This window comes from Indicator indicator, chromosome 6 (assembly GCF_027791375.1).
Source record: "Indicator indicator isolate 239-I01 chromosome 6, UM_Iind_1.1, whole genome shotgun sequence".
Classification (NCBI taxonomy): domain Eukaryota; kingdom Metazoa; phylum Chordata; class Aves; order Piciformes; family Indicatoridae; genus Indicator; species Indicator indicator.
Genome location: NC_072015.1, coordinates 14,852,641 through 14,864,429, shown reverse-complemented (window position 1 = coordinate 14,864,429; position 11,789 = coordinate 14,852,641). Strand labels below are relative to the sequence as shown.

The 11,789-nt window shown below is 47.6% G+C and overlaps 1 protein-coding gene across 1 annotated transcript in view; it reads left to right on the top strand.

The window, feature by feature from the left end:
- The first annotated feature begins 1,068 nt into the window (after positions 1-1,068).
- Positions 1,069-11,789, top strand: part of DUSP22 (dual specificity phosphatase 22) — a 40,189-nt gene continuing 29,468 nt past the window's right edge. The window contains exons 1-2 of the mRNA XM_054381534.1: positions 1,069-1,189; positions 7,375-7,408. Of these exons, the coding sequence (XP_054237509.1) occupies positions 1,169-1,189; positions 7,375-7,408 (55 nt within the window). The 5' untranslated portion in view covers positions 1,069-1,168. The remainder of the gene's footprint in view (positions 1,190-7,374; positions 7,409-11,789) is intronic.

Genomic DNA, 11,789 nt, shown 5'->3' with positions numbered 1-11,789 from the left:
CAGCACTGGTGAGTACATGTGAAGGAGCAGCTGAGGGAGTTGGGATTTAGCCTGGAGGATGCTGAGGATTGAGGTGGGGGTCTGAACAAGGAACAAGAACAGGACAAGAGGAAATAGCCTCAATTTGTGCCAGGGGAGCTTTATACTGGTCATTAGGAGCAGTTTATTCACTGAAAGGGTTGTCAAGCCCTGGAACAGGCTGCCCAGGGCAATGGTGGAGTTCCTGTCTCTGGAAGGATTTAAAACCTGTGTAGATGTCATGCTGAGGGACATGGTCTAGCGGCGACCTGGCAGCGCTGGGTCAACAGTTGGACTTGGCGATCTTTAAGGCCTCTTCCAACCAAAACGGTTGTGTGATTCTAAGATTTGTGTATGTGCCAGCCGGCTGCACCTGCAGCACGGCTGGGATCAAAGAGCAGGAGATGCGGGCAGCACACTGAGACAGGGCACAGGTTGCTTGTTGAGGCCCTGCTTTCCCGGGTCTCTCCTCCGCCTGGGCATCGGCATAACCGGGACGCACGGGCAAGCAAGCGGCAGGCTGAAACAGCCGCTTGACGCCGAGACAAAGCCGGTACCGATAGCGCTGAGGTGGGCGAGCAGCCCCGGCCTCATACCTGGGAGCTGTGAAAAAACTCCCACCGAGGACAGCGCCGACGCCCGCGCTTACTCACCCCCCAAGGCACGGGGCGAGGCCTGGCTGCGCCGCTGCGGCGGCTGCCGCAGGTGGGGGACCAGGCGGTAGCGCGGGGGCTGCTGGGAGCTGTAGTCCCGAAGGCGTACGATGGTTGGGCGGCGGCAGAACGGCGGGGCGGAGCGGACTACAACGCCCAGGGCGGTATCAGACCCGCACTGGGGTTTTAACCGCACGTGTGGCGGGGCGGGAGGAGGTAGTTCCTGGTGGTGCGTCTTCGCTGTTCCCGGTGGTGGTGGGGAGGGCGAGCGGAAACCCGCCTCCGGGAGACAGCCCCGGCCAGGGCGGGCGGGCGGGTGAGGGGATGCGCCTTAGCCTTCCCAAGCCGCAGCCATCATCTTTAATTAGCAATTAGCTCGTCCCAGTCACCCCTGGCCAAGCACTGCCCCATGCGCGCTGACCCGCCGCCGGTAGCTCGGTAGTCGGCAACCGACGACAAGTTCCTCCCGCGGTGCTGGCGTGCGGGTCTCGTAAACCATGGGGAATGGGATGAACAAGGTAACGCCGCTCGCTTGTCGTTATTCCTGTCCGTGAGTGCATGTTGCAGCGGTGCCCGGGTCTGGCGGTCCCTTCCCGGTGACCCCCCTCCTTTGTTTCGCCCCTGGGCTTTCAGAACAAAGACCAAGGGTTAAGATGGTTTTGTCCTTTCAGCTTTGGGGATCGACTTCGCCCTGGCCTGGGGGTGGGGGGGGGGGAGGGGGAAGGAGACCGGGGTTCCACCGTTTCCCCGGGGCGCGCCTTCTTCCCCAGCCGCAGTCCGGGCAGAGAGAAGCGGGGAGTGGGGGGTGGCCCTGGTTTCGGTGGTGCTGGCCTGGGCTTCCCCTCCTCGGGTGAAGTGAGCCCCCAACGGTCGATAACGACCGCCGTCTTCCCCCCCACCTTCCCGCGGTGCTTCAGGCTTTCCTTAGCCCCTCCTCTCTGTGTCCCCCACTGAGAGTGCTTCATGGGGCTGCTTGGGGCAGAGCCGGCACCCGTCCGGCTTGGGCAGGACCTGGAACGTTGGTCTGTCCGCGAATAAATCCTTTTAAGTTTGCTTATTCCCAGTCCCCGAAACACGACTACGGTGGCTGGCTAGACGCCCCTCTGGGCTCTGTCCCGGCAGCCGGCGGGTTCGGGCTGCCCATGGAGGGCTGTTTCGGGTGCTGGTGGGACAGGAAAGCTCTTGTTCCCAGTGGAGATGGCAGCAAGGAAGGAAGGTGGATCTGTTCTGCAAACGGTGTTGGATCTTTGGCTGTGAGAGCTTGTTGTCAGTGCTGATTCCCCTTGCATGTTGTGGTGGTTATTAAGGGACAACTGTGATTTTTCTCATTATCTCCACCTCTGTTTAAACCCCAGGTTTGAAACTGTGGTGGCCACTAGCCTTTTATATATAGCTTGCTATGAGGAACAGAAGTTGAGTCATCTCTTCTAACATCCTGCTTTCAGTATCTTGGGAGTAGGGTTGCTGTGAGTGTAGCCTTTGACAAAGTGGAGCAGAGCTAGAAATAGCAGCTCACAAGTTGTCTAGGTCTTGTCCCTGGAAGTCAGATTGGTGAATGTCCCGACTGCTTAGTATGCCTCCTGAGAGGTGATGCCTGTTCATCCTGTTGGGAGACACGGAAATAGAAACTCCAGGCAGGGAAGGATTATGTTGGTTAGTCCAGGTGGGTTAGTGGGTAGGAGGTAGAGTATCCCTTGGTCCTTCTTGTCATATTTTGTTTCAGTCTGTGGATACTATATTAGGTAGCCACTCCTTGGATGTACCTTGTAGGAGTGCCCAGTTAGGGAGAAACACAGCTGGAGAGACTTTTTGGAGTATGTTTGTAGTATTCTTCTGGGAATGTTTGAATTTATCAAAATGTTTAGAGGGACAGGAAATGGAACACTGTAAAGTTGCAGTCTGGGGGGTAAGGGGCATTTATCAGTGCTTTGATGTTTAGCAGTCTTCATCTGCATTGTATCTTGCTGTGCTACTATCGGGGAAGGAATTGACCCATTTGGTCATTTTAAGCTTGTAGGGCAAGCATAGCACTTTTTGATTTTTCTCTTCCCCTCATTCAAGAGGATGAAATGTTTAGCAATTTGGGAGGAGCTGCCTCCTTTAAGGAGGCTACAGCCACGTTGGGTATCAGCCATCAAGGGTTATTTTTGTAGGGGTCCTGCATTTAGGTCTGGTACTTGCCACTTTCAGAATGTGCCCCTGGATCATCTGCTCCTTTTGATCTTGTGAGTCAGCGAATGTTGGAAGGGCAGGGGGAGGTGTGGGGTCATCCACACCAATAGTGGGGTGGTGCTGTGTGGGTATTTGCTTTGCAGTGTAGTCTCAATACAAATTTTCTTGGTTCCCCACTGAAGCATGCTCTTTGTGGTAGAGCTATATGTGGATGGTAGAAGAAAATAAGCAGCTTATCCGATGGTGGATTATTTAATTTAGGGAATCTCTGTGTACTGATGCCAGGGGAAGAGGATTAGTGGTGACCCATAATGAGCACGATAAGGAAAAGCTCCAGAGATCGTTACAGCTGCTGTGGCTGCTCTTGGATGATGAGCTGTTCCTGGTAGCACAGTCCCCTCCTGTTTTCCTGTCATACAATATTGAAGCATTATTAGCAAATAGTGATCACACCTCACTTAGTGTGGCTGTTGGTGCTGACTGAGGGCTGGAGGCCTGGTCTTTCTAGGTGGCGTTTGTCTTTTGTTGGTAGTTTTCTTCTCTAAAATTAACTGTGCTTAAGTTTTCCCTTAAGCCCACCAAAGCCTCCTGACTTTTCCCAAATTAAACTGAAAGCATGGTAAACACCCTTTTTCTGCTCAGAGGAGGAGAACTGGCTGGTGAGAGTGCATTGACATAGTCACTATTCATTTTCAGTGCTTTATTTTTACATTTTTTTATGTACAGGAGGAGCAATGGGCTCTCACTTAGGAAATTGTCTGGGTGGCCTGATGTGTCTTCATGCTTAATATCTAATTTGACTTCTAGTTGGCAGTTGAAAGTTATGAAGATGTTTTCCAGGAGCTGAAGTCTAGCATCTGAGATGGTGACGAGAGATTGCAGCACTTAGATTTGATTATCTGCAAGCAAGATATGCTTAGCAAAGATCTTTTAGTTTAGGGTTTAATTCTTGTTCTCACCCTGTTACAGTTAACTGCCTGATATTGATGTTAACTTCTGAAGGTTACCTCTGCAAGACGGGCAGATAATCCCTGATTGTTGCAGGAGCTGATTAACAAGAAATGTGAATCAGTGTGATGTTTAGAGATAATGCAACCAGTTCTGTAGAAGCCAGTGAATCTGCATCAGTTCACATCAGTGGCAAATCCCTTTCCCTGATCTATATTGCTATCCTGCTGCACAAGGTAGGCTCATCTGCTCCTCTGCAGTGTTTTGCTGTCCTCACAATAAAAAAAAAAGATGAGCTTTTATGGGGTGTCCAGCAGTACTAGGACCAGTGTTGGGTGCAGTGTTGGGCAAGGATTTAGTCTTTATTATAGGAGACCATGACAAAGTAGTCCCTGAAGGCGTTTTCCAGAGAGGTGTAGTTTCAGAGAGGTCTGGTGAGAAGAGTCAGTAGCTGGAGTAACTGTTGTCTGTTGCATTGATGCACGGTGGAGAATGAGAGCCGTTCTCATGTGAGGCACAGAGACAAGCGTTGCGGTCCTTACCACATTCTCCTACATCTGTTATTTAGTCCCTGGCCATTTTATCAATGTTTCAGATGATAGAAAGAGGTTGCTGTTTTTATTCATAAAGCAAGTGGTTGAAAAGTTCACAAAAACAACCCCTTTATTTGTCTTTTCTTCTGACTCCCACCCTTTCTCTCTCACACGCCCCTAGCAGCCAGCGGCCTTTATTTTTGCACTGCCCAGAGTTGCAGTTACGGAAGGCAGTGTGAGATGACACAGCTGAAAGTTCCCAGACATAGTCTAGTGCTGGAGTGTTAGTCAGCACGGCATGAAGATTCACTTCTTTCCAGGTAGCTTTCACCCATAGTAATGTTTCTTGCTTCTAGAATGACTAGGACAGCAGGGGTAACATCTGGCCTTGGTTGCACAGTGTCCTAATTTCCTATCTAGTGTTCCGTGTTGCTTCATGATGCACAAATAGAGATGTCTGGATTTCTTCTCTCTTTCCAGGGACGATCCAAGAAGCCTCTTTTTTGCAACCCCCTCAAGTGTTTCTCGGTATCTTTAATTTATGATGTCTAACCTTAATGACTGTGACTGCAATTCAGGCATTTATCCTCTCTTGAGAGCATGTATTTGATGCAGGAATGATGTCCTGGAGTCTAAAATACTGTAGTCTGCAGTAGTGGTGGTGTGAGCTGAGATCTGTGCTGCAGACAGGAAATACCAGACAGCTACTTAAAAATATCAGAGAGGCTTTTTTCATGTCTTAATTTTTTAAGCTTAAATTGAGGCAACTGGGTGGGGTGACCTGGTTGGTGAAATTTGTTCATAATTTTTTTTTTTTTTTGCTTTATAGCACAGTTTTTATTTGTAGATTTTGGCCTTTGGTGATGGCCCTGGGGTACTCCACTCACTGTAGCAGCTTCTTGCTTCTGATTCCTTGCCGGAGGTGGTGGCCTTTGGGCTGCTTTGCCAACAGAGTCATCAAGTGTGTTTAAAATAATGAGCTGGTTCATGTGACCGTGAGTCTTGTGCATGTAGAAAGGGACAGCAGGATGCTGGAAGGGTTTTATTCCCTGCTGGATAATCTGGCATTGGAAACTGACCCGGTGTTTTTATTTTTTGCTTCTGGTATATGAATATTGACTTTGTGCAAGTGAAAAAATGAATACTCAAGGAAAAGGGAAAAAGCTGTCAGCACTTATCCATGCAGAACTTAGAAGTGCCATTTTCTTTTTTAGCCTGTATTGTCATGCAGCCCTTAATTTGTAAGAAGTTGAAGGTACAGTGAAGGGTCTCAGAGAAGTGGTCTTTAAATGTCAGTGGCAGACTTGAGCCCATGGTGAGAGCTGGTGTGACACAGCAGGGAGAGAGATCAGCCAGCAAAGCTGAGAGGGAGGAATGTTTGCACAGGGAGAAATGCTGCAGCCTTGCTGTTTTCTGCAAGGCTAGATAGCAGTCAACACAACGGTGCTATCGGCTCAAAGCCCTGGAGTTAAGGCAGGTCAAATGCTGTTTTGCAGCCCTTTTATTGGCCTGCTAACCTTTGCCTGGTAAGCTGGGCTGCCTTTCAGCAGGGAGGAGGCAGTGAAGTGGAGGCTGGGGCGATAATCCCCGCTGAAAAGTCCTTCATGACTTTTGTAACTTCACGGTTATCAGACTGAGGGGGGGAAAAGGGTGGAGTTTTCCCTTGAAATAGCTGCACCCAAGAGACTGTTGCTGCTTTTGTGGTGACATTTGGGTGTTGCTAAGGGTCTGGGAAGTCAGCACTGATGTGTCTGTATTGGTGGTATGCTCTGCATGCACCGAAGAAGTGGGTCCTACAGTCTGACTGTCACAGTTTTGGCCTCTTCAAAGGATGCAGGTGTGGGTCAGAGACCTCAGGTGGCAGAGAATGAAATTCTTTGCCACAAAGTATGCATTAGGTGTGCCTGGGGGTGTTCATGTCCTTACTGCTGTTGCCAAGCTAGGAGGATTGTGGGAGGGATAGCAGTACAGTGTCACCTGCTGCTCTGTGTGTGCATGCACATGTCCTCAGACTGTGCAGCCTGGTTCTCAGACTGACCTTGAAAATCCACATTTAAAGGACTGTGAGACCTGTACAGGCTTCTGGGAGTGCTGGGGTGAGGAGGTAGATCTGGTGAAGGATCTGGAGAATAGGTCTTCTGAGTAACAGCTGAGGGAACTAGGGTTATTGAGCCCGGGGCAAAGGAGTCTGAAGGGAGACCACCTTGCTCTCTGCAGCTCCTGAAAGGAATTTGGAGCAAGTTGGGGATTGGTCTCTTCTCCTTAGTAACAGGTGATAGGACAAAAGGAAATGCCCTCAAGTTTTACCAGGGAGATTTAGATTGGATATTGGAAGAAACTTCTTCACTGCATTAACAAGCACTGGAACAGATTTGCCCAGGGAGGTGGTGGAATCCCCTTCCCTGGAGGTTTTTAAAAGACAGATGTGGTACTGTGGGACATGGTTTAGTACCAGCCTTGGCAAAGTTAGATAATGGCTGGACTCAATCTTAAAGGTCTTTTCCAGCCCAAATTCTATGATTCTGTCTGGGGGAGAAACATGCAACTCAAGGACTTCCATCGGTTCACCTTCTACATGAATACACAAGTCTTTATTTCCCCCGTGGAAGCACCCACAGTGCTGCAGCCCTGGCTTGCACAGCTTTGACTTAAAAGATTTAAAAGATGCTGTTTTGCAGTGCTTTTGCTTAGCAACCTTAGGCAAATCACCTTTTCTGTCTGAAGTGTCTTGAGGGTAACTCTTAACCTGCTGCGGTGGGTAGGGTGAGTTTTAAGACCTGCTTGGTGTTTGTAAACCACTTTCTGTCCTTGGAGAGCCTTCATGATGTGATTCCACATGGCTGTCAATGAATGCTCTTAAAGAGTGGCCTGCCTAAGGCTGTGGAGTTTGAGAGGGTCATGAAGAGGCACAAAACATTGTCAGAGCTTTTTACATCATATTTGACAATAGTCTACTAAAGTAGTATGTTCCATCCTGTATGCAAATTGAACTTTGTGAAATTGTCTTACCACAAGATATCTGTATTTGATGCTATTTTTCTTTCTTGCAGATTCTGCCTGGCTTGTTCATTGGCAACTTTAAAGGTAAGATGAGTTTTAACACTTTTCTCCAGGATGGCTTAGCAGGGGTCTTAAGGTGGTGTTTCACAGGCCTATGGAATTCTGAGGTCTCTGCAGCTTTTTAACCCCATCTTGCTTTGTTTCTGGATCCACCGAGCAGCACTTAAAGAAGAACTTGTTTGCTTTTTCACCTGTGTGCTGTGCTGCAAGTACTTCATGAGAAGAGAAGAATGAATGCCATCTCCTCAGAGCGTGCTTCAGCTGGAATTCCTGAACATTGGCCTGCCTTAAATGATTCCTGTGCTTGGCAGGCAGGCCTGTGAGCTGGGCAGATTCTTTGTGAGGCTTGTTTCAAGCCCTCCTTATAAGTAAAGGCTTAGTATGCCTCTCACTCACTGCTTTCATTATTTTGGTTATTTATAACAATTGCTAAAGAGTTCTGTTATCACTACTTGTGAGACTGGTAGGTCTGTGGGTCACTCTCTGACCACTGATACTCTATGTCACAGAGGTAACATTCACTGGATGTTTTTACCTCAGTTTTTTTGTGTGTACAGAAAGACAGAAAACTGTCTTTAGAACAAGAAGCTTTAGGTAGTCATCCAAACAAATGACTTGTTCTCAAGGCACTCTGTTAGCAGCAGTTCCAGCTGACTGTCCCTGCTCAGAGGTAAACTAGTTGTGCCTGCACAGCTGTTTTGAGAGATGCAGGCTCTGTTTCCTGTGCTTGGTTACAGCAAAAGAGCAGGACTCATAGAGGCTGCTGTGATGTCCTTGGTCTGTCTGATACCAAAACTGGTCTGTAAAGACTGGACAGTGTCTGCATTGGATTTAAATGGTGCTGTACCTCCTCTCTGTCTTATGCTGACCCTCCCTTCCCTGTTCCATCTGAAAACCTATGCATTCAGTGCATTTTTTTGCCTGATTTATCTGCCTGTGGACCTGCTGACCTGTGTTGTTGGTCCAGTGCTTGTTGCCCCTGGGGAAACTGATCACCTTGAGAGGGAACCTGAAGGGGCATGTGGAGTTAAAGCTACTTTTTGCTACACTGGTGTGTGAGAGGAAGTTAAGCATGCTGTCTTAAGCAAAATGAGACAATGGAGGTGAGTTTACACTGGTGAAAGTAGGTAATGAGAGGAGGAAAAAAAAAAGGCAAGCAGAACAAAAAAGAAAATAAAGAACAGGGTAGTTTTGATAACACTTGGACACACCACAGCATATGCCAGTGACAAAATTAATTTCTTCTTTTTTTTTTGGTTGAGGTTTTTTCGTGGGTGGTGGTTTTTTTTTTTTCCCTTTCTTTCCTGTCAAGTAGTTTAGGAGAGGGATGGGATGGGATGGGAGCAGGTGTGATAGTGAGTCCTCTAGGTTCCAATCTGTCTGGCAGAACGGGCCCAGGGAATGTGGCTTTGTCCCTCCTGCTGTGGCTGTCCTGCTTGACAGCCTGTGCAGAGGAGTAAAACTCAGCCAGAGTGTCTGTTTCCTGGTGTAGTTCTGTTTTCAGCTGATGAGGGAAGTTGGTCAAGGTTGTAGAGTGAGTCAGCATCTCTGCCCCTGCCAGGGCTTGCAACCTTCCTGCTCATGCTGCTCTGGCCACTCAGAGCCATGTGTTCCTTGCCAGTGGTCCTTAAATGGCATATCAGGTCACTTCTACACGTGGAGTAGAAATGTGCATGTGGAAGTGGTGTGAGTGGGCAGCATTCCTGGGAATCTAACTGAAAAACAGCAGAGGCTGGGATGCTTCAGCTACCTCCATAAAAGAGTGGGGCTGGGTCGGCTTTAATCTCAGTGTTTGTGTGTAGAGTCTGGTGTGTAAATTTGATTAAAATCACACAATGTCTCTTTATTTATTGCTCTGACCTTTGCCCACATTGCACTGAATCATTATGTTCTACTCTCATGTGTAGCTGTTGTTATAATCTCAAATTAGCTGCTGTACCTGGGGAAGAAGAGAGAAGATTGGTGTTGTAGTACTTCATTAATACAAAAGCAAACTTCTGTGATTTGCTTTCTGTGTCCTATGTCCCTCAACACCCTGCTGCCTCACAGATTGCAAGCAATTGCAGTGAAGTCATCCTGTTTGGAGCAGACTGTTAATCACCAGTATATCTTTCTGGAGTGATTACCATGTTCTTGGGGCCTGTTCTGATTTGTGGCCCTTTTTCAACAAATAACTAATGAATTTTCAGACTGCCATAAAAGAGAATAATTGACTGAGAACCTCAGCAGCATATACAGTGAGGACTGGCTAGAGGGTCTTGATTTAGACAGCTGCCATGTCCACATACTTTTAAAGATGGGGATTTACAAAATGATGTCCTGTAATGCACTTTTGAGCAGCGTCCTGTCTTTTCATCTTGGGGCTGATAGTTTGAATTGAATAAAGTTTCATCTTGTCAGTAAGAGGAGTGACTAAGTCCCTGGCTTTGTGGCACCCTCCAGGTCTCAATGCAGGGAACAAAAATCACAATATGGTTTGGATTGAAGGGACCTTCAAGATCATCTAGTTACAACCCCTGTGTCATGGGCAGAGACACCTCCAACTAGACCAGGTTGCTCAAGACCTCGTCCAATCTGGCTTTGAACACTTCTGAGGTTGGAGCCTCTACAGCTTCTCTGAACAACCTGTTCCAGTGCCTCACTACCCTTATGGTGAGGAAAGGAGGGACCTTCTCCAGAAGCTGAGTCCAGGGAAGCTTGGAAGGCATCTGAAGGATAGCCTGTTCTCCTTTCTCTTCAGGGAGCCTGGGCAGGCTGAGCTTCCATAGCTCAGTCAAAATACTGTGCATGCTCCTGTCTCCCTGCTGTGTGTGGGACCTGTGGGGAAGAGGCACAGCTGTTCTGAGATGGATGCCTACCTTGCTGCTAAGGGAGAGCAGGATGGTAAAGGTGTTAAAATGCTGTGATCCTGGAGGGCCATTGTCTGGAGAAGACATTCAACAATCGGGGAATTACTGAATATTCAGCAATATGATTTTCTTCGAGGGTTCTGAACCACTGGACTAGGTTGCCCAGAGAGGTTGTGGAGTCTGCTCTGGAGAGACTCCAAATCTGCTTGGATGTTGTGATCCTGGGCAACCTGCTATGTGGGACCCTGCTTTAGCAGGGGGCTTGGACTAGATGATCTCCAGAGATCCTTTCCAACCCCAACCATTCGATGATTGTGTAAGAATAGTATTCTATGTATAGGGTTTCTTACTGTCTTTTTAGGCTTAATCAACTTGACAATTCATGGCAGAGGGAGTGCAAACTCTATTTGACTTAGAGATAAACTGAAGTCCAAGAAGAACTTGTGAAATAAGTGTGTGACAGAAATAGGGGTTGATCTTGTTGCTTCTGTCTTGTCTGCTGCTGCTGTGCAAACCTTCAAGTACCTTGAATGAGAGGGGCTGTTTTAACTTCCTTAGGGTAGAAAGTTCTATGCAGTCCTGGTTATGGGAAGCACTGAGATGCATAGTGAAACCTGCCTTAGTCCACAGGACTTGAGAATGTCATTGGAAAGCTTCCTTGAAAAAGTGTAGCTTTTGGCATATGCTTCAGGGCTTGTTATCTTCCAAGATATAGAGGCACTCTGAAACTGTGGCATGTTCCTGAGGGAGTGTAGCTGAGATTGCACAACCAGAGGGCAGAAAAAGTCAAGAACTACAGAGTCCATATAAAATACCAAGACTGACTTTAATCCAAAAGCCCAAAAGGAAACAGAGCAATGGGGCTTCTTCAGTGAAAGTTCAACAGGAGTTAGTTCTTTGCCAGTGAGAGTGTGAGGGGCTGAGGGAGAAAAATGAGTGTATAGAAAAAGGAAAACTCTTCTTCTTGCCTCTAGTTTGGAGGGAAGTTTGGGTTGTTCCAGTTGTAGCTGATCTATGAAATTCAAGTCTCTCAAAAGACAAAGGATTTATTGTGGGATTGCATGCCCACATGTCTTCTGTGCTGGAAACCTGATGTCCATTGAAAGGCATCTGGGCTTATGATGAAAAGAGGTGCTTTGTTCCTTAAGGGACAGATATGACAGGGCTTTTAGCCTTTTCCTCTGCACAAATAGAAAAAAATACCTTTTCTTCTGATAGGTTCTAAGTGGGTGCTGCTTTGGTTCCCACTCAAAAGGTGTATCAACAGCGAGCACCAGAGACTCCAGAGTGTTTCTACCTTGAATATCAAAGAGCTTGTGTCCTTTCTTTCTTGTAATCATATTTGGAAGATTAAAGTTTTTCCAGTGGAATATTTGTGGCCTTTTTTATTTGAAGGGGAAAGCCACAATATGAGGTTTTATTCCCCCCAAAGAGTCCAGTGTTGCTGTGAGTGAGCTGGGGACTCCTGGGAAAGTTCTGCCCTTCCCATTGCTAAGTGTATACAAAGGCAGTGTCCGCCAAGTGGCTCTGGATCCAATTAATTCCTGCTTCATTTC